Source organism: Leguminivora glycinivorella, chromosome 4 (assembly GCF_023078275.1).
Source record: "Leguminivora glycinivorella isolate SPB_JAAS2020 chromosome 4, LegGlyc_1.1, whole genome shotgun sequence".
NCBI classification, from domain to species: domain Eukaryota; kingdom Metazoa; phylum Arthropoda; class Insecta; order Lepidoptera; family Tortricidae; genus Leguminivora; species Leguminivora glycinivorella.
This window is the reverse complement of record NC_062974.1, coordinates 15,656,002-15,679,717: the sequence shown is the minus strand read 5'-3', so window position 1 is coordinate 15,679,717 and position 23,716 is coordinate 15,656,002. Positions and strand designations below refer to the sequence as shown.

General features: G+C 35.9%; 1 protein-coding gene across 1 annotated transcript; it reads right to left on the bottom strand.

The window, feature by feature from the left end:
• Nucleotides 1–19,414: 19,414 nt before the first annotated feature.
• Nucleotides 19,415–22,754, bottom strand: LOC125225539 (gamma-interferon-inducible lysosomal thiol reductase-like). Its single transcript, XM_048129299.1, has 5 exons — nt 22,623–22,754; nt 22,248–22,303; nt 21,483–21,632; nt 21,194–21,379; nt 19,415–19,666 (listed from the first exon to the last, which is right to left on the bottom strand). The coding sequence occupies exons 1-5, from the start codon at nt 22,678–22,680 to the stop codon at nt 19,433–19,435; spliced, it is 684 nt and encodes a 227-aa protein (XP_047985256.1). The 5' UTR covers nt 22,681–22,754; the 3' UTR covers nt 19,415–19,432.
• Between the last annotated feature and the right edge of the window lie 962 nt (nt 22,755–23,716).

Below are 23,716 nucleotides of genomic sequence, written 5' to 3'. Positions count from 1 at the left end.
AGTTCGAATGGTAGGTAATAGGTAGTAGGTAGTGGGCTCTAAAATTAAGATAAATTACTTTTTGCGTCAATTTCGTTTTCAACGCCATCTAGTGAGCTGGAAAAAAACCAACAAGGTTTCTTGGAAGCTACGTTGCGTTCGTTTAACGTGCACGCCAATTTTGTTTAGAGTTCGCCATCCACTTTTGCGGCTGATAGTACATGTGTATTTTATTATAAATATAACTTTTACCAGACGCGACAAAGTTGGCAAAAAACGACTCTAACTTACCTCATTTTCTCAAGCCTGATTTTGATATATGATACGCAGGGACCTGTAACTAGACCGTTTGTAAGCAGCCAGACCAATCGGATGGACCCAACCATCCGCCAGACCGACTTAAAGTTTCGATATGAGCATTAGTAGAATTGAAATATTCTGGGTCTATAAAAGCTAAAAACTTGAATTTTCTACATTAAGCTACGTGTATATTGTATACTTGACGTAATAAGCGACTTTCAAAAATGTTACTTCTAAGGAAATAAAAAAATGAAAGTTTATATGTGGTGCAAGATTAATTTTAAGCTATGAATTTTATTTACACTGCGTAAGTACATGTGTATTTTATTATAAATATAACTTTTACCAGACGCGACAAAGTTGGCAAAAAACGACTCGAACTTACCTCATTTTCTCAAGCCTGATTTTGGTATATGATACGCAGGGACCTGTAACCAGACCGTTTGTAAGCAGCCAGACCAATCGGATGGACCCAACCATCCGCCAGACCGACTTAAAGTTTCGATATGAGCATTAGTAGAATTGAAATATTCTGGGTCTATAAAAGCTAAAAACTTGAATTTTCTACATTAAGCTACGTGTATATTGTATACTTGACGTAATAAGCGACTTTCAAAAATTTTACTTCTAAGGAAATAAAAAAATGAAAGTTTATATGTGGTGCAAGATTAATTTTAAGCTATGAATTTTATTTACACTGCGTAAGTACATGTGTATTTTATTATAAATATAACTTTTACCAGACGCGACAAAGTTGGCAAAAAACGACTCTAACTTACCTCATTTTCTCAAGCCTGATTTTGATACAGTGAAACCTGGTTAAGTGGGACCTGGATAAGTGAGAAACCTCTTTAGTTGGGACCCAAGGTGTGGTCCCGACACTTTCGCACCGATTTACCTCTATTAGTGAGACAAAACAGACCTCTATAAGTGAGATTAGCCTTTTTGATTTTATAGTCACATTTCCCTCTATTAGTGAGACAGAGTTTGTATTTTACCTCTGTTACTGAGACTGTATTTGAAATGTATATTAACTTAATTGTTTGTTAAGAATTTTATAGGAATTTACCTCTGTATCTGAGATACAGTCAATCTATGACCTCTGTAACTTGGACTTTATTAAAAATCTACTTCCATATTTTTAATAATTCTTAGCCTATCTTTAAATTACGCGATTGATCCTTTTTGATGAGTGTAAGGGTTTTCTTGGTTATTTGAAGTAATTAAAACTAAAATCTCGATAAATTACATAAAAATATAAAAAAAAATACTTTCATAATATACTATAAAAGTTTTAAGACAAAATGACGTTAGAGTCTTATATTTTATTTAAAGACAAGGCTTATTTACCTTTTCTTTTAAGTAGTATGCAACTAATAATAACTATATGCAAAACACCTTTTATCACCTCTATAACTGACATGCCCTCTATTCTGGCCTCTATTAGTGATACCCTCTGTAAATGAGACAAACATTTTATTATGCCTGTCTAACTGAGACCCTGAATAAGTGGAATACCTCTTTAAGTGAGATAAATTTTGTCGTCCCTTGAAGTCTCACTTATCCAGGTTTCACTGTATATGATACGCAGGGACCTGTAACTAGACCATTTGTAAGCAGCCAGACCAATCGGATGGACCCAACCATCCGCCAGACCGACTTAAAGTTTCGATATGAGCATTAGTAGAATTGAAATATTCCGGGTCTATAAAAGCTAAAAACATGAATTTTCTGAAAGTTTCTGAAAGAAGTAAAATTTTTTAAAGTCGCTTATTACGTCAAGTATACAATATACACGTAGCTTAATGTAGAATATTCAAGTTTTTAGCTTTTATAGACCCGGAATATTTCAATTCTACTAATGCTCATATCGAAACTTTAAGTCGGTCTGGCGGATGGTTGGGTCCATCCGATTGGTCTGGCTGCTTACAAACGGTCTAGTTACAGGTCCCTGCGTATCATATATCAAAATCAGGCTTGAGAAAATGAGGTAAGTTAGAGTCGTTTTTTGCCAACTTTGTCGCGTCTGGTAAAAGTTATATTTATAATAAAATACACATGTACTTACGCAGTGTAAATAAAATTCATAGCTTAAAATTAATCTTGCACCACATATAAACTTTCATTTTTTTATTTCCTTAAAAGTAAAATTTTTGAAAGTCGCTTATTACGTCAAGTATACAATATACACGTAGCTTAATGTAGAAAATTCAAGTTTTTAGCTTTTATAGACCCGGAATATTTCAATTCTACTAATGCTCATATCGAAACTTTAAGTCGGTCTGGCGGATGGTTGGGTCCATCCGATTGGTCTGGCTGCTTACAAACGGTCTAGTTACAGGTCCCTGCGTATCATATATCAAAATCAGGCTTGAGAAAATGAGGTAAGTTAGAGTCGTTTTTGCCAACTTTGTCGCGTCTGGTAAAAGTTATGGCCGGCGGAAACGGTCTGGCATTGATGATAACCAATTTCTAACAACGTGCTCTAACACATATATAAAAATCAGCCTTGAGAATTTAAGGAAAGTAAGCACTTTTTTTTTTCACCTTCATCACTTGATAGCAAAAAATTGGCCGATGGGCCGAACTAGAAAATATGCACACATTAACCGCCGATATGAACTCTACATTGTCCCAAAGTTTCATCCTTGAGAATTTGAGGAAGGTCTGGCGGGCCTGGGCTCTGGGTCTATATACTGTGACGGGCTAAGTCGCGCCAGATCTCATGATTACGAACTAATGAATAAACTGAAAGCGGAGCTGAAAACTAGATAGGTTTCTATTGCATGAGAAATTATTGTATCGATAGATTAAATATTAATAATGTTGGAAATCGTGCTAATAAAAAATGTATTGCCAATTTACCATGTCTCTGAACTGAGCACCTTAACAACTAATCTAATATTTTAACAAGGCGATACCTTTGATCTGTGTATGTCTGTGGTGTACCGTCATTTTAAATAGCCGACGGAGACATTTTGATTTAGAAACAATTTATTATTTTATTCGAGATCGGCTGTGGGCCAGATAACTGGCCCGCAGGCCGGCCTTTGCCCACCGCCGCCGTATTGGGTAAGGGGTATATTGCTTATTTTGACAGTTGGTAGCTGCCAAATGGCGATGTCGTCTTACAAAAGCTAGTATTTTCCCGTCACCAACGTACATACTTATCATACCTATTTACTTTTTTCATAGAAAATGTTGTACTTAATACTTACACAATGACAGTTATTACTTCGTATTTACTACTTAATGTTACTATGAAATACAATGTTATACTAGTTGTATTCGCGTGCATCATGTCAAGTGTATCTGCCACATTAAAATAAGGAAAAGTGACGCACTGCGAGTTTACTTTCCTTAATAAATATTACATGAACTAGATTCCATAGTAGTTCAATTTTCAATAATTACTGCCGTAGTTTCTACACGCCAAAAATAATAATTAGTATACGATTTCAAATTATAATGAAAATAACGTCTAGATACAGATATATTATGATGCTTACTGAGATGAAACCTTGCAGGGTCATCATGAGGTTTTGACATTTTTTTAATAGGTTACTCGATAGCTTTGAAATACATTATTTCTACAAAAAGATGATACCTAGCTCCCAAAAGGATACTTCCTCGAACCAAAAATAACACAAGTACATTTTCAGAAACGTTTAAAAATGTATAGTTTATAGTGGAGGTTCAGAAGTGCACTGAAGTGTCGTTATATTAGCTTATAAACATTTTTGATATAGAATATATAGATTATATAAATAATTACCAACTAATAAGCATTTACAATTTAGGTATTTATTGAGCTGCGTACTAGTAGATAAGATTTCGTTGTTTTGAAGTTTGCACTGACTTTGCTATTGATAAAACTTGCAATACGCAGTGACTTTATGAAAAAATAAGTATTCAATCAGATATAAATGTCTAATTCGGTTGCGCGTAATAATAGTATCGTTATTTTATATTTACTTCATAAAAAGAGAAACACATTCTCAAAATCCTCAAATGGGCAGTTCTCAGGAGGCGCGTTTTTACGTGTCCGGGGCAAAAAACGTCAGAACGGACTGTTCTAAAAATCTGAATTAATTCAGGCATAATCTTTAGCCTCTGTTCTGTTTGGTACACTATAAAATTATTTATTTATTATTTGTATAATATAAGTAATAAAATATTAAATGCGAAAAATGACCTTCGGTGGACGTGTCCCGCACCCAGAATTTGCAAAACAAAAAATCATAACTCAAGATGGAGTTGTTGATCGCAGTTGTTATAGATATTCACGCATAAAGTATTAGTTTACCTATCATATTTTCTATATAAAAATAATATGTTAACTAAACTCATCGAGTAAAGACAAATTTACGATGTGTCTCGGGCTAGTGACTGATTTCGGTGTCATTTGCTAAACAAGACAGTACTCTTACAAATTAGTAGATCAGGGACATAGTGGCACAAATATAGTAAGTTTTAACTATGTTTTAACCATTCAGTGCACAGGAGATGAAGTACTGTTTTATAAAGGGAACTTTTTAAAGGTTTCTCAGTCATTCGGTGGGTTTGGTCCCATGTTTTTTAAGATTCGGTGGTTCAATTTACTCCCACAGTTTTAGTGCATTTGTCGTTATGTAAGGTACTAATAAATCCTTGAACGTATGTTATTACGTCATTATGACATCTCCTCTGTATCATGCATGCTATTGCAGTTATCTCCAAAAAAGCGATAAAATTTGATATCAGTGGAGTTGATTTCCGTGGTTTCGGTGGATTTTTTGACCACCGATATCAAAAAAAGTGACCACCGACTTCGATTGCCACGTTGTAAACTAGTTGATTGTGCATTATTTTCTAACATTTAATACTTAAATAGTAGGATATACTTTGTAAAAACATAAAACTATGTTTGTAAGCAAATTAAGCCATACTATGGGTACAAAATTCACTACTCGATAATGACTAGTCTATTAACATGTCAAAATTAGTAAAATTGTGCGATTATGAGCCTTTGTACATCACCTGCCATCGAATTAAAATGAAAAATATCAATAAATTGAATAATAAGTTATACATAAAGATGAAAATGTGGAATAATGTGTAAAAAATTGAATTCGGTGGTGCCAATTGATTACAGTGCCCATACATAATTTCGGTGGTTTTAAAATGTCAGATTTATTACAAACTATAAGGTTCTAATGGAGGCCTCCACCACCAATATTTTTTATATTTAGGCTAGATTTTAGTAAATAGACTGACTTATCAAAAAAGTAGAAAATAAAAATCAGCACCGAAATCAGGCACCGAACGTCATCTCTGAGAATCGCCCAAATGCATATTAGACATCACAAAACATTGCCAAATCACCATAACATTGATAACTTAGTCTGAGTGCTACCAGACAACGTGCTATATCAGATGAGATATATTTTTGTTGTGTTACAAACCAGTCTCCAAGAATGATGCATCGGGCATCAGACGGAGCGTCGATCGACGCCACACGATGCGCTCGAGTGAATCAGCAGCCGACCCCGCCTGCTTTTTTTACGCCAGACACTCTCATGAGACTAGGGGCGTATTTAGAAACATAGCATGATACCCGTATAATATCAACATCAATCGCAGTCATACGCTGTCGCATGAATCGCATCGCACATCCGCTGAACGGGATGATGTATTGATATTGAAATAAAATTATTCATTTCTGAATACGCCACTTCCTCAAAGAATCAAATTCTGATGTGTCAGGTAGAGTGGATAGTATACATACTACATTATGTTATTTCGTATGCAATTTCATCATCCTTAGATTGGGAATAGAAGGCCCACGGTAACAGAGTTGTAACATTTTATAGGTTAGAGCGCATAATAAAAAATTCTGTAATGGATAGTATGTCTTTTAGAAATCCATATTAATATTTGTAACGTGAATCTAAAATCTAGTTAAGACATGTACTTAAATCACGATTCGTGATTTATCGTATAAATATTCAGTGGAGCCTAAATTTCAGCTATAATTACAAAAACACTGATTCATTAATTTGCCTACAAACGAGCGGAATGTTTACTTGTCTGACTTCTAACAAAATAGCGTCTCTTTTAAACGAATAACGAAATGTTTGCGACCACCGTACGACCAATTAAAGTTGAAATTGCTGTCGCGGTCGGCACAACGACTTTTATAACACGTCGCTCAGCGCCAAACCGCACTAATTGCTGAAAGAATAACTCTTGCGGACGCGAAATGCTTTTTACTATTCGGGGCTTGTTCGTGTCATAGCTGACGTTAAAATTATGGCGTATTTGTATTCTGTATAATATGTTGTAATAGGTACGTCATCGCAATGGCGCGCCCGGGTTGTCTTTCCGCAACGTTTGTACGGGTAGGGGTCTGATTCGACATTGTATTTTGACAGCTTGCCATATACTTTTATGTGTCAGTTTATAATAGGCAATTTTATTTTGCACGGACCACGGTAGTTACAAACGTTGCGTTGTTCCAGTAATACCTGGTAAAATTGCTTAATGTATCTGATTTTCATTAAGCAATAGCATTTGACAGGTAGAGAATGCCTTAAGGCGTTAAGTCCGGCATTTGTACTTTTTATTGTTAGTTTATGGAATAAAGTTTAAATAAAGAAATAAATGTACAGTTCCAGTTGAACTCTGTTCAAATGGTTTACTTAGTCCGAGTTAGTGCGTTTTCACATTATCCGATCCGATATCGGATGTCGGACCGATATCCCATACATTACAGGCGCCATCTTGGATTTTTTCCATAGAAATCCTTCCGACATCCGATATCGGATCGGATAATGTGAAAACGCACTTAGGTGGTCAATCTAAAATACTTTAGTGACCTAAATTGTAAACAGTTGTTTTCAGCCCCATATCAAGAAATCTCATTTGACAAATTCGGGAATTTCGGGATCGCGATAAAGTTTGACAATGTTCTAGTAAAGATCATACATAATTCTTCTTCATGTCAAATAACGCGCCAAATATTTAATGGCGTCGGTGTATAAGTAATGAAGTTTGAATGCGTTTCTTTGCGGCATTGATTTCGAAAAACTAAATTAATGATCATTGGTCACACCAGTATGTTACTAACAAATTATGCATGTATGTGTATGTTACACAAAAAAAAAACATAATTGTACCTAATCCTTAAATGTCTGCAACCGTGTTTAAGGCTAGTCGAATTTGTCTCCAGGATTAGCTATTACTATTCAGTCGAGAGTTACGCCGTCCATATTAATGGTAAACCGTCTTGTAAAATGAATTGTAAAATCAGTCAATCAAGGCCGTTAGCAACGTCAGTTGAAGTAACATTCTGCAGGGCAATCATGGTCGCGCGATAAATGATAAAACATCGGGCCGTCCCTGTCGCACTTACAAATAGTGCGGTAAGGACGGCCTGATGTTTTATCATTTATCGCGTCAAGTCGTCGTTTTATCATTTAGTCATTTCAAGTCAAACTGTCGTGCGCACTTTTTACGAATTCAAACTGAAACTTTCACGTAACATGTCGTTTACTTACACATACATTTATACATTTATACATTCTCACTTATACATTTTCACTGTACCTATAATAATGATTCGTTCTTTTTCATTTGTTTTTTGTTTTTTGTTTTCTGTGGCAAATATTTAAATTTCGAACTGCGGTTCACGCGGTCAAATAGGAGTTCAACACAAACACAGTTGGTGTTGTTGTCCTACCTTCAAAATCCATACTAATATTATAAATGCGAAAGTAACTCTGTCTGTCTGTCTGTCTGTCTGTCTGTCTGTCTGTCTGTCTGTCTGTCTGTCTGTCTGTCTGTTACGCTTTCCCGCTTAAACCACACAACCGATTTTGATGAAATTTGGAACAGACAATCTTTAGACCCTGAGACAGAACATAGGCTTTATAGGCTTTATAGGCTTTAATATTATAAATGCGAAAGTAACTCTGTCTGTCTGTCTGTCTGTCTGTCTGTTACGCTTTCCCGCTTAAACCACACAACCGATTTTGATGAAATTTGGAACAGACAATCTTTAGACCCTGAGACAGAACATAGGCTACTTTTTATTTCGAAAAAAAGGGATGAAGGGGTTGAAAAAGAGTTTGAAAGTTTGTATGGAATTTCTTAATTTTAAATGATAAAACCATGAAACTTTATATTTTAGCACTTGATAAGAAATCATTAAACATATATTTAAAGTCACATACAGGTCGAACGCGATTAATTAACATTATTTTTACCTTTAAAATAAACATGGTGGGAAATAAACATTAACTAAAAGCGGGTAGATTATATTTAGTTGTCTACCCCGAACATTTATATAAATTAATATCGGGTAGTTTTGTGTTGTTTACATCTCCGGTGACATTTTGCTGGGACGTCAGTCTTCCGCAACCACGGCCAGTGCAACCTGGCCGAAACGTTGGGAAAAAAGGTAAAAATAATGTTAATTAATCGCGTTCGACCTGTATGTGACTTTAAATATGTGTACAAAGCGCGAGAACTTAAAGTGTTATATCATTAAACATCTTGATAAGGGATAGGGATAGCGATAGGGATAGCGATAGGGATAGCGATAGGGATAGCGATAGGGATAGCGATAGGGATAGCGATAGGGATAGCGATAGGGATAGCGATAGGGATAGCGATAGGGATAGCGATAAGGATAGCGATAGCGATAGCGTTAGCGATAGCGTTAGCGATAGCGATAGCGATAGCGATAGCGATAGCGATAGCGATAGCGACAGCGACAGCGATAGCGATAGCGATAGCGATAGCGATAGCGATAGCGATAGCGATAGCGATAGCGATAGCGATACGGATACGGATACGGATAATATGGGTATCGTTAGAGGGATACGGATAATCGGTCGGCGGTCTCTTACAATCAATGTGCTCTAAGACGATCGTTGTTTGCTTGCTTGAAGATTACGTTTGCGATAAGTATAAGCAAAATGTAAAAAATTGTAAGGGATAATAGAAAAAAGTACTTTTTACCCACCGATCATAGTGTCTAAATACGGGCTATGTGGGTATATAAAGGTTTCCCCAGCGTATATAGAATTACCTACGCTGTGGTCGATGTGTAATATTTCTACAATCATTGCAAGCAAAAGTATTATGTGCAATCGAAATAATCGCAGATAAATATACCTACAGAGAAACCTAAGGATCCAAATGAAAATCTTAATGAATACTTTTATTATGCGGGCGAAGCCGCGGGTAAAAGCTAGTATTTTATAAATTATGTTAATATGTTTCTACTCAAGTGTTATTTTTATTCGTTCCTTTTTTTTAACCGACTTCAAAAAAGGAGGAGGTTCTCAATTCGACTGAATGTTTTTTTTTTTTTTATTTTTTTTTTTATTTTTTTTTTGTATGTTACTCGATATCTCCGAGAATCGTGGACCGATTTTCAAAATTTTTTTTTTGATCGAACCGGTATAACCCCGAGATGGTCCCATTGGCACCAAGTCAGGGTCTGATGATGGGATCCTGGAGAAATCGAGGAAACTCTTCAAATGTTATAGGCACATGTAATGTTTTTAGTCTATTTTTCAAAGGTACACCAGTATTTACGTCTGATGGTAATAATTTTATGTGGCTGAGCTGATGATGGAAGGTCAACTCCTCAATGGTTAGGAGTTTAAGGATAATTCTTTCACTACTGTACATGTATTCGGACTGATACATATAATATCACTAGGAACCACTAAAAATCAACAAATAAATAAACTTTTTAACAAAAAATAAAACCGCCTTAAAAAATAAGCGCGTTACAAAACACGGAGAAACTAAAAAGCCAAAAATAATAAACCTTTCAATTCAGATTTCTTATCGTATTGCAATAAGCTAAACATCCAAATTATAAACAAATCAATTATTTTTGGAGTCGGTACCAGCCTGTGTATGGTTGGGTGGGGCAAACAGGCAATAGCAAGGCGACGAACAGGTCTGGTACCGACTACAAAAATAATTGATTTGTTTATAATTTGGATGTTTAGCTTATTGCAATACGATAAGAAATCTGAATTGAAAGGTTTATTATTTTTGGCTTTTTAGTTTCTCCGTGTTTTGTAACGCGCTTATTTTTGAAGGCGGTTTTATTTTTTGTTAAAAAGTTTATTGTAATGGCTATTGTGTGTTTTTTTTTATAATTGATTTTGTATGTTTATTTTATTTCTTCTTTTGTTTTTTTCTTAATTGTTTTATGTGTCGTTGGCGTACGTGCCGCCACTAAACCTAGATGTAGATGATGATGATGATGATGTCAGGTCCTCACAGAAAACCAGCGCTGCGGGTTGTCGTGGCATCATGCTGAGTGAGGGTCCTTTTTAGCGTCCATTGTATGTTTTGTTTGCATCCCTTCTTCTTTTTGTATGTACTATGTTGTGACGTTAAATAAATGAATTCTATTCTATTCTATTCTATGCTAGCTTTGGCCCGCGGCTTCGCTCGCGTTAGAAATAGACAAAAAGTAGCCTATGTCATTCTCCATCCCTTCAACTACCTCCACTTAAAAAATCACGTCAATTCGTCGCTCCGTTTTGCCGTGAAAGACGGACAAACAAACAGACATACACACTTTCACATTTAGGAATGGGAAAGTATAGATAATGTAACTTATTACACTTGTACTTGTACAACATACCGTAAACGAATGAAACTTTAAATACAGACTTCGATTCTACTCACAAATGTGATCCAAGTATACGTATATATATTATGCCAACCATTGAAATCGAAAAAAGTTTGCGTTACATCGCCATCAAATCTGTTGTTTTGGTTGATTAGTCCATAACAAAAAAAACTAATTTTAGTGAGAGACTGCATTTTTTTTGTTTTATTTATTGTTCACTGAGCAATTAAAGCCCCTTAGTGGGGAAGACACACTGTATACTTAGTTAAATATGAATCAGGTAGAGTACGTAGTACGCACGATTCACGTGCTCACAAAATCAGATAAAATACCATTTCATGGAACCTTTTTCACATCTGACCTTCCAACATCCGATACATGCATTCATTGCTGCAACACAATTATAAACTAAATAGTTATAATTGAAAATATTATTTAATAAAGTTAAATGGAAACTATTTTGACCTTAGGGTCTTTTAATGGCATTTTATTACACGATTATAATGCATTGATGGCCTTTAAATTTTACTAGCGTGAAGTTGTATTATATTGTTCTATTCCACATGTTATAATATAATATGCTATTAGTTTAATGCCGTTCAATTTCAAATCTTATGAGGTCTTCTACATATGTATCTACTTGCCTAATTGCTTTCTTTAGATTTAAACCTAATAAAAATATTTCATTATGTAAGGGTGAACCTTCGTGATGGGTCAATCCGCGGCAAGAGTAACATGAGTTACGATTTTATGTTATGTTCCATTTATTCACGATGCAAGTTCAAGTGATTATCTATCTCTAAATAAGTGTTAATTTCCCGATATATGCATAGATTTGCAACTGTAGCTCAAATAAACAATCGATGAAGTCGTGACTCACGTTACTTTTACGTGGATTCACCCTGATCCAAAACTTATGTAATAATGATTATAAATAGCTTGTGTCCTAATAGTGAGAATATACCATGTTACTGAAAGGACTAGATACCCATCTAAATTTGCAATAAATGTAAAGAAACTCTACAAATAGAATCCTTTTGAGCAATAAACGCGTTTACCAAGCCAGTAGCTGAGTGGTAACTTATTTCAACAATACAAGGAATATAAGCCAATGACCCATTGTATTTCATATACATACCTCCTGTGACAAATGAGATAATTTGTGGTTATTATACCCTAACTCATTATTTGTCTAGTCTGCAATTGTCTTTGGCACGAGGTCCCAACGACCCCGGCCGCCTGCCAAGTCGACACCCATTTACTACGTAGGTACTGTTAACAAACAAACCATGTGTAATCATGTTTCGACTCCATTGACATGTTCACTAAGTTTAAAATTGGATAACATTCTTGACTGGTCGATTTGTCTGCGGACTGGGATGTTGTGAATGAAAGTGTTTAATAGCGAAATTTCAGTACGCTTTGATAAATTTGTATAGTTCTACATATAGGTACATACATATATAGGTGCCTAATTTGTGTTTACCAATGATGTTGGTGTAATAAATAATGTTCCACGTCGTTTATTAGAAGTTCATTAAATAATTTAGAAAGCCGAATGTGCGAGTTGACTAGTAAGTAGTAACATTGAATATTTTTGAAAAACGTCTATGTATCTATGTCGATGATTATCTATGTACTTGCGTGTGTGCGCAAGAGAGGCATGATTCGACATGGGGTTGTTTGAAGTCTACACATAACTAATACCGTTTAATATGTACCTTTGGACCTTTGCATTTATTTCTTGTCCTGTATAAACGTATCTATGTCGGTCAATACTGGGAACTCGATGTCGGCTGATGTATAATCGGCGACATACCCACTCACGCCTTTATTCCCATAACGGGTACGCAGAACACATGAAACTGGACAAGTTTCAGTGCGACTCGTAGCAATTACGGGTCAAAAAAAAAATTGTGATGAGTGACAGGTTGCTAGCCCATGTCCCACACCACGATTTTGACCCGTATTCCGCGGTCGACTTCTACGACACCCTGTAGTGTTTGCTACGCCGCACCTCTCTAGTGACATAGTCTAGATTATGTGTATAAGCATGTTACTTATGTTATTTTGGACTGTTAGTTACTTTACTACTTTACTGTTATGTTAATCTGTTGTTTATATTTACATCTCACCTTACAACCCACGTGGGGACAGGGGTGGTGAAATTTGTTAGCCCGTCACCACACGGGTGAAATAATATTAATATTACACAATACAATGACCAATATTGACTAAGCATTCAACGATTTCGTGGAACAGTGTCTGACACTTTAAAACTAGCGAGAATTCGAGCCAAAAGGTCCAGATGCCTCACTGCAATGAAGCCAATGAAGCAATGCATAATTCATACCGAGCAAGAGCAGACTATTTATGCCTAAATCCTGGATCTAGGTCAGACTTGCAGTAATGAGTTCACTTTTAGCGTTTTCGTACTTTTCTGTCTACCATAGCAGTAGATAATAGTTTTAATAAAAATTTCTCGAGTTCTTTTATTTGGAATGAAAGCCAGTTTAATCCATGCGTAATAGAAAAGACAAATATTGTAAACAATCCGATTCAACTTGATGTCTTCGTAATCCCGGACTTTTTGTGGACAATAACTATCCATACTTAATATTATAAATAGGAAAGTGTGTGTGTGTTTTTTTGTCCGTCTTTCACGGCAAAACGGAGCAACCAATTTGATTTTCCCCTCACTAGCTCGGAAACACGTGTTTTGTCCTTTAATACCAGGGGGTAAAAACGCATTTTATCCACTAGTGGGTAAAGTAATTTGACCTTGAATAAAGTCAAATTAACTGCTTTAAAATTGATAAAAGTAGGTGAATCTAGTAATAAAGATGATTTACCACCTGTGGAACTACTGGAAGCAGTCATAAACGCATTTTTTTGCGTTGTAGTTTCCTCGCTATAGTGAGGGGAAAAGTTTTGTGTTACACTCGGATGCAAATGTATTTTACTTCTCATGTGTTGAAAAACGAGCAAGTGAAAGGATTCTATAGTTGAACCACGAGCGAAGCGAGTGGTTCGAGAATAGAATCCTGAACTTGCGAATTCCACACTCGGAGTTAAAATACAACTTTGCCCCCTTGTATAACAAATAACTATTTTTAAGTCGAGATAGTTAAAGGAATGGAGAGTGACATAGGCTACTTTATGTCTATTTCTAACCCCCCACTTCCCTAAAATAGCTGGTGCAAGTTTGTATGGAGCATTCCGCAATTTTCGAATTTAACGCGATAAGTGACACACACGAAGGTACGCCTAGGCTCAGCTGGGTGTCTATCGGCTGAAATAAAATAATGATGATTTAAAAGAAGACGACAAACTTGGCACTTAAGTAAGTTATAATTATGTCGAATGCAACAATATTTGTCATAGGTAGTAAACTATATTGATTAAAGAGTTTTTCATAGATCATACAATTGTATGTATAAAGAGCCAAATAAATTCGTTATGCAAAGGTTATATTTATAAACTACAATACTATGGAGAACCACGTTATATTTGAAATGGTTCGCAGTTACATTCGGGCGAGAGAGATGTTGTTAACATGGCGATTAGCGCTGCGCCGGCGCCATAATTTACATAATGAAGCGCGGGCCTTGGCCTTGCCGCAGCCTTGCCGCCGTCACGCCACCGCCAGCCTGAAACATAGGAAACTGTTGGGAAATTTGAATATTTGCATCTAAATTTGTCCAGATCTGTTATCAGAAATGGTGTTGTTTGTGTCGGACGATGATTGCCATCCAAGTCATCATGCGGCCAGGCTTTTGGGTTCCATTACATGAATGTAACGTTAGGAGTCTGTTTTATAAGTTTATTTTAAGTTATATAATATATAGTGAGTATAGTGACCTTTTACAAATCAGTTTAATTTATTATTTACTTATCGGCATCATATATTGTGTTATAATTTCAATTTCACTAGACTCATATTATTTTATTGGCCGGGATAAGTTTAGGCTGTTATTAGTGAATTGTGTTAAAATTTATTGTTTCTTGTCCAGGTGGGGCGATTTTTGAATCTCGCATAACTACAGGATTTTGTCACTAAAATACCGGTTGAAAACGGTGACTTGCTTATTATTTTCAGTGACAATTTTCTGAATTCGAACGCATGAGACTCAAAAATCGGCCCGCATTTCGGGTATTTTGATGCAAGTAAAAGGTAATAATGTAATCTAGCAATCAGAATGCCTACTTGTTTAGTTAAACTAATCATTCAACAGTCTTGAGTTGTAATTTGTTCCAATAATGAATGTTACATATATTATATCTCAAAATTATATCTTTTACTGCGCTTTTTGCTGAAAATTATTTAGATAGGTAAGTAATTAATTATACTGTGAGTGTGTGCTACGCTACTATGAGTTAGCCTGTAGATATCTGTGGACTGTGTTGACTATAATTACATAAATACATACATGTAGGAATGTATACCGAAACAACCATAACTGTCACAGATTGAGTTCGGTTCGAAAACAATTTTTAATGAACCCCACCCTCGTCACTTCAGCAGTCGGGTCTGTTTCAGCGCACTCTTCAGGAACAACGCGCGCGTGAAAAATTCACCGCCATTACAACTCGTTAGTTACTATGCGTGTAGTTTTAGTACTTAAAAATGTTATGAAACGTGTTTTAGAGGAACCCCAATGATTTTACCGATATACAACAACCTTTACTTTTAACTCGTCAAATAATTCGTAATCAGAAATTAATAAAAAAATCTCTTTGCGCATTTGATATATTTTCCTTTTTAAAATAATTCAAGTTCATCGTGAACAGGTATATCCTACTCAAGCGAATATGCATATTTTTTTCAGATTTAACGAAAATCTAAATCAAGACGAGATGAAATTATCATCAGTGCTTATGAGTTCGAATCGGCTTGTCTGGAGGTCTGAGCGTTGTGAAGGTGCGTGCGACTCCTATTTTTTTGAGTGTCTTTTTATGATTTAGTGTTTAGATAAGATGCCTAGAATTGCAATCGATTAGACAATTATTACTTACTATTACAATAGGTATATTAATATCAATAGGATATAATTATTTAGTTAGAGAATTTACAGATACTCCAAACTCCAATTCACATACCGATGATTTCCGTAGCCTAATACAAATTAGAAGTTAAGCACTTATATAGTGTCTCAACAGATACCTACAAATCTGTATCAGACCATACCTAGACTGTTTGCCCGGCTTATCCTGCATGAGCGGTCAGGTCCCAGCTAATACCGCCTGTCGAGCGACATACGTGCAGACTGCTGATCGATTGATTAAGCAACCAACTGAAATCATTCCTTCCCTTTCAGTTTTTGGGCGCCGCGCCGACTCATTCGAATTCATAGCATAATTTTCATTAAGTATGCATAATATTAAGTAACTCAGTTACTGCACACAGGATATCCTGTGTGCTGTAATGTCATTACACACTTTTCTTCCGTGGGTGCAATTGTGGAGTTGGCGATGGGTAAGTAACTAATTAATTAACCTGTCACTGTACCTACGCAATAATTTCGTCTTCTTTTAACGCTTTAATTACTAAGAGCGGTTCTGAAACTTGAGCAGTTCCATCTCTGCCTACCTCTTTTGGGAATACCGGCGTGGGTTTATTTAGAAGTAGCTTTGAATGTTTCTACTTTCTTATTTTATGACACCAGAGTAAAGAAACTATAAATTAAGTAAGCAAGTAGCTTTATGCATATAATATTTATGTTGACTTTGTTACGAGTATCTGTGATGATATACCTGTATCATATTTATGACTATCTTATCATTATTTTATTATTACTTTAATCGCTTATTCGCAAATATGATACGTCTGATACGTCCATTATGCACAAGAAAATTCAAAATTGATGAAATAGATATAAATTTGTTGAAAAGTAATTTGTATTTTTTATATAGATATAAAAGCAATGCCCTCCTTACAAAATTTATTTTGGAACTGGGCCAATTGAGTTTTCCTGTGATTAGGAAATATGATCGTTCCATTAGATATCGAGTGGGTTGGTTATTTTTTATGTCATTAGAATTTCAAACCAAGATAATTTTACTACTGTTTTGATATGGCAGACATTGAACGCGTTAAATGTCATAATATGAAAATAGATTCAAAACTTATTTTTCCAAATTAGGTCAATTTAATGTTTTTCCTACTCAGAATCACGAGCCCTTTGACTAGGCAGACAAAAGCGTCCCAAATTTAATTTTTCCATTTCGTTACTATTTTTCAAACACTTTATTCTGCGGTTACAAAGTGGAAAGTCTGCAAAATAATAAAAAAATTTGGGACAATTTTATTGTCTCTCGTTTTTTATCCTAGATCGAAAGGGCTCGTGATTCTGAATAGGAAAAACATAAAATTTACCTACCTTAAAAAAATGTTTTTTGGTGATTCTTCTCGCGAAAATGCCCATGTGGTATCAAAATCGTTGTTAGCTTGGTCTGAATCTACTTCAATGAAAGTTTTGGAGTCGTATCTCGAGGGTCTCGTGGTCATTAATAGTCTGAATTGTTGAGCACCGAGAACGCCCCGGGGCCCATTACAGCGAATGGCGGACTCGGACGATCTTTCCTCTTCTTAACTTGGCTTCGATGAGAAACGTGGAAACTCTATACTTGTCGGTATTGGCGATTTATTGCCGAACTTTTGTTGGCTAGCTTTGAGAACTGCATAAATATCGACGGAAATGCTATTGAGTTTGTTATTATTGTCTGCCATGACACAGTTCTATAATATTTATTTCGAAAAATCTAAGTTCGTGCATTATAGAATTGGATCTTATTTATTTAGATGAACAAATAACAATACATAGAAGTGATAAAACAGAAAACAGTTTATAGCTTTACCTACCAAAATGGGTGATCATGTTGTTAGAAGAGTTCAGAAATAAAAACTGTACCTGCTTACTTTCTGAAGGATTACTAAGTCCAGGTGCCGTAGCCGAATGGCATTTCTCCGACGCGAAACGAAAACGAAACGCCGTGAAAGGTAGTCTGGCTCTGTCGCGCCAATATGCAAGAGCGATAGAGATAGATATCTACGAGCGTTGCGTGAGCGTTTCAGTTTCGTGAGCGTTTGTGCCATTCGGCTACGTATCCTGTACTGTTCTGCCCTTTTCTCATCAAGTATAATAAGAGCGTGACCACTGAAAATGACAAAAATGATTAGTGACTGGGTATGTTTTATACTACCTATTACACAAGAGTATTATAATTGCACATGCATGCTTTATTATTAATAAGGCGTTCAGTTTCCTGACTTAATATTTATAGTTTAGCAAATTTTAGACATGCTTTCGACCAAAATTTCATAATAACTACGAAGTAAATACCTCCACACAGACTTCATTTCTCGAGTTTAGCCGGTAGCATTAACAACTTAGCCAAATAACTTAGTACTTACCTCATATTCCTTCCAAATGTAAATAGGTGCCTATTTACCTTTATGAAAGATCTCAAGAAATAATCAATTTACCAATAGAGTACCTACTGTCTGCACATTGTTCGATTCGAAAGACGCACCGAAACCGCATTTAAAATTCGCAATGAAATTCCAGGCCCCGACCATTGTACCAGAATGACTAAAGTACGCTTTTACAGCCAATAACTACAGTTCTTTGTTAGTCATAACCTCATAAAGTCATAACAGCAGGTTTTCTACATGATTCATCTACGCTAGTGGCTGCATTCCGCTGCTTTTCAACTGTTTACTGCATAATTATCTTTGATATGGATAAAGTATTGTTAAATATACTTATGTTGACCGATATTACCTTTTTGTTTTTTGTCGAGCTCCCGAACTATGAATCATTCAATTCAGTAGATAAGGCAAACCCAAGCAAAGATCTAATAATATTAAGTATATTCTATACTTATTTGTTATTTGAGTTAGGTATATGTAATATTTCCAAATTAGTACGTAAATATTTTATTTAGCCATTGATATTTAGAAGTAACTTCCAACTTAATTTCCTATTAGTAACTAATCTAACTTCAGTTGCGCATTACAAACAATTTTTGATTGCTTTTAATATATTGAGGTAATTATTCTTCTTGACTCATTTTCGGTTGAACTGTTTAATTCAAGGTTGATTAATAAAATTCGATGAGACTTATGTCCTACCCACATATTACAGTACCTATAGTTACCGACTATACGTACGGTACACTGTGTAAAATAGGTACATAAGTAAACTCTTAACTAGACCAGAAAATGATAACGAGACTTTTAATCTTCAAATTTTATCAACATACAAAACATTTTCAACATATCTTGGTAGTGATTTTAACTTTTGTGGAAGCGCCTTTCAATATTGCAAAGCAATGCGATATATTCTTGCAACACTTTGAAAATTCTGTAGGTATATTTAACATTAATGTGTTTATAAGTTCTATATTTTCTCTTTTATATTTTAGAAATGTAATGTTATGATATTTAGGAGTTTTAGGCCTACATTTTTCTAATGAGTAAATAATTGATAGATGGAAACTACAACTTTATTCGCTTAATTCAGCACACGGAGGTGGCGAATTGCTCAAAGTTTCACAAATTTTCTTCATCAAATCACCATTGCTGTCAAAGAACTCTCCATTTATGAGTACCCAGGGTACGTATTGTTTGTCGACCAGCTTGTCTGTTTCTTGTCCGTAGTATTCTAGAAGATCTTCTCCTCGTGAACTTTTAGCGCATGCGATGATCGCCTTTGAATCGATTCCCATTGATTTTCCGCACTGAAATAATAATACCAATTTATAATTAATAAATATATATATTATTATTATGTCTTTCCCATCACGGAACAATGGTGTTCCGGATCTTTGGGAGGCGTGCGCGGGGCCGAAGCCAACGCGTAGAGACCCTTTCGACACTTTAATGAAATGTAAGGGGTACACCGAGCGGATGTTGCCCTTGCCCGTATCATGGGACACACGCAGAGGCAACACCCGCCAGGGTGTAAGGACTATTTGAGAGTTAATGGAATCTAAAATGAACTGGTTTATTTTGATGAAAGTGATGGACTAAATACTGGGCTATGGATAAAAAACCGGACGCCTGTCTAATAAAACGGTATCCAATTTTATTTCCGGCAGACGGTGACTCGTCCCCACAAGATGGGCCCCCACAAAAAGCGACATCCAAGATGGCTCAAGGGCAACACCGGTGTGAGAACTCAAGGGTGTCGAGAGGTGTACACCGCTTTCTGCCCAGTGGCTGTTAAGCCACTGTACCAACTCGCGTCTTATGCAAATTTTCACTTCCACCCCTGGGGCATGTAGCCCTAACGACTCCACTCTGGACGGCCAGCCAAGGCAAGCCAGAGGTAGAGAGTACTGTCCCACCCACCCGCCTTACGGGTAACAGAACTCCCCAGGAGTACTCGGGTACGTGGGGTCGTTGTTCCCCAACAGCTCGCCACAAGCTGCCCTGCGTTGACTGATTGCACTGGTAAAACCAATGGGCGATGGGGTCGTCACATCCCTACGCCTATATTATATTATTATTATTTTATTATTAAGAGCCCGTATTGTCCCACTGTTAGGCAAAGGCCTCCCTCAAATTCCTCCACGCATCCCTATCCCCTGAAGTCTCCCACCAGTACTCGTCAAATATAATATATATAGGTAATACAATACGATTCTATGCGATTCTTGTTTGTTAAAGGAAAATTAGGAAACTAAATGGGCATTGGGCAATAATGTAATGCTTAAGATATTATCATTGCTAATTTTGTACGTAAATTATTTGGTAAGCTCCTGTCTGTTTGACTATTACAGCTAAAGTTCCTACCTTTACAACTAAAGTTCCCGAATAAAAAAAAAATGCAAGTAATAAATAATAAAGCTGCACCACAATAAGGATTACTTGTCAAAGCGGACCCCAGGCTCCCATGAGCCGTAGCAAATGCCGGGATAACGCAAGGAGGATGATGATGACCACCATAAGAAAGTACCTATTCTTTAAAAAATAATTTACCAGTTAGCAACTGGTAACTACTCAAACTATTTTAAATGCGGAAACTGTTGAAATTTTGCATGAGAAAACGTAGAAGTATCTTTATTTTTGGTAGTTCACTTACATTAGTTGCGTCCGTGTCTGTGGATCCCCTGCCGTCCCGCTCGCCTCGCTGATGGAGTTCAGTATCTCGATGGCGCATGCGTGGAGCTTGTTGCCGCAGCACTGAGCTGGCTTGTGCCGGCAGGTTATCACGATTTTACCGTTTCCCGCAACTTCAGAGGGTCAGAAGAAATTTTACTTACATTAGTAGCGTCCATGTCTGTGGATCCCCTGCCGCCCCAGGTCCCGTTCATCATGCAGGAGTTATAGAACTCTGCCTTGCTGATGTCGTTCAGTATCTCGATGGCGCATGCGTGGAGCTTGTTGCCATAACACTCGGCTGGCCCGTGCTGGCAAGTTATCACGGTTTTACCATTTTTTTCGGATTTCTGAAACGTTATATGAATATTGAAATCAATTTAAATTTTGTGGTAACCATTTGCTTTTTTAATTTAAATACATAAATAGATCATAGAAAAAAATAATACAAACCTTAGCATTTCCATACGGATATAACTTGAGGTCTATATAAGATCCGATTTTCCTGTATACGTCGTCTAAGGGACCTAAGTGGAATGCTATGCAGTCAGGGCACAGGCATTCGTAATATACCTGCAGTTTGACTTTATCTCCATTTATGGTCTGAAAATATAAAATTAAATAGAAAAATCTCTACTCTAGGTGTATTATAAATAATCAACTATTTATTTATTATAGCTAAATAAATATTGGGGAGATCTTACACAGATTACCCTAGCCCCAAACATATATCTGTGTCCATCAGTTTATCAAACAAACGGGGATTCGAACCATCGGTTTCACGGGGTCATTATCAACTAGGCCAGACCGGTCGACATAGTTATACTTTTTTGGTTAAGACAATCCTCATTAGGCAATTAGTAAATACATTTTTTAGTTATAAATATATAAATGGGCAGATTTTTTTTGTCTGTTTTACTTTTCTTCTCAAATGTGGGAATTTCTGTACTTTATTTACTCAGAATCATGTGTTCAGTCGATTCCGCACAAGAAAAAAATTGTCCTACATTTTTAATTCCACTGAGTTACAATTTCTCATACAACTTGTTTGATCGTAACTCAGAGGAAAGCAAAAAAAGTATGGAGATTTTGGGCCATTTTTTGTCTTCTATTAGAATCGAAAGAGCTCATGATTGTGAAAAAGTGTAAAAATATCCAAAAATAAAATAAAAAAAGTGAAATCGACAACCAATATAATAGTTTTAATAATGGATTTACCTGATAGTGATAATACTGTTCAAGATTTTTGAGATCCGGATAATTTGACAGGATTTCTGAAGACAAAATAAAAAGTAAATAAAACCTAAAAATGTAAATAGGTATATTTTTAAAATCTGTAATATAAAATTAACTGAGGGTAGGTTCGGCTTTTGGTATTTGAAAGTAGCATTCTACATTTAGTATATGTATATCAAAATTATTTCATGTGAACGTATACAAAACAAATGAAAGATACATAATATTATAATAATTTTTGGTCATAATCGAAGTAGTAACACTTTGTATTGCTAATTTAAACACTTACCTAAATAAAGATACACGTGTTAAATCAAGTTTATTAAAATACCACAAATATAAATTCATGATACTTACCAATACTATCGACGATGCTAATAGCCAACAAACAAAACAAGCACTTGTACGATAACATTATGATTATTATGAACGTTTGCAGGGTGCCGTCTGACCGTTGACTTGCGCGCGAGTGACATATCAATAATAATGCTACCACTTATAAACTAGTGGGGTAGACAGGGGACAATGATAAACGAGTAATTCTTGTATCTGTCTAACCAAAGACATATGTAACTCCGTTAACCTACCTCAGAACCATAAAGAAAAAGGTACGGTGGCATAGATGGCGTTACACCTTTGGGGGACGCTCGGCTAGATGCCGCTAATATTAATATTTGACATTTTAACACATATCAAGCTAAGAATATGGCCCAAATTGTCAAAACTGAGGTTCAAAAGTTTTAAGCCTGTGTCGAGAGATGGCAGTCTATGCACTGTGATTACACATTTTACTTTGACAGTAAGGGCCCATTTAGACGGTACGAGAACTCGTATACGAGTTTTATTACATTGCGGTATTTGATGGCTGTGTAAAATTGTATGTAACCTCAACAGCCCGCAATGTAACTAAAATCGCAGGACTAACTCTCTATAAAACTCGATCCTCTTTGGTCTAACATATGTACTTATATAAGAGTATAATAATATACATATTTATACTTTGCCACGTCAAGCTATGTTTTATTTCTGAGAAAACGCACTTTTTTTTTTTTTAATGTAGGTATTTTGAACACAGTTCGGTACCTATCCCAGATATTTGGCCATAAATAGTATATTATGGGGAATAACGTTTCCGGAATATAGCAAACCATATTGGCTATGTCATTGTTTATTAAGAGTTCATACCTACATTTACGACTAGACTCGACTATCAAGAAGCAAATGTAAAACACCTGTGACAATAAGTAAAAACTTAGCTATATGTGGCCCATTTACCTATAAACCGTATGATTTTGCCTTTATGAACGTTGAACGTTTGCAGACCATTGACTTGTGCATGAGTTACATGTTTTTCACCATACCAAGTAGTAAAGGCTCACTTGATTGTTCGAACACGGATAGCAAAATTTCGCTGGCTGGCAGAATTTACCTCTAAGTTATTGATGACTTTG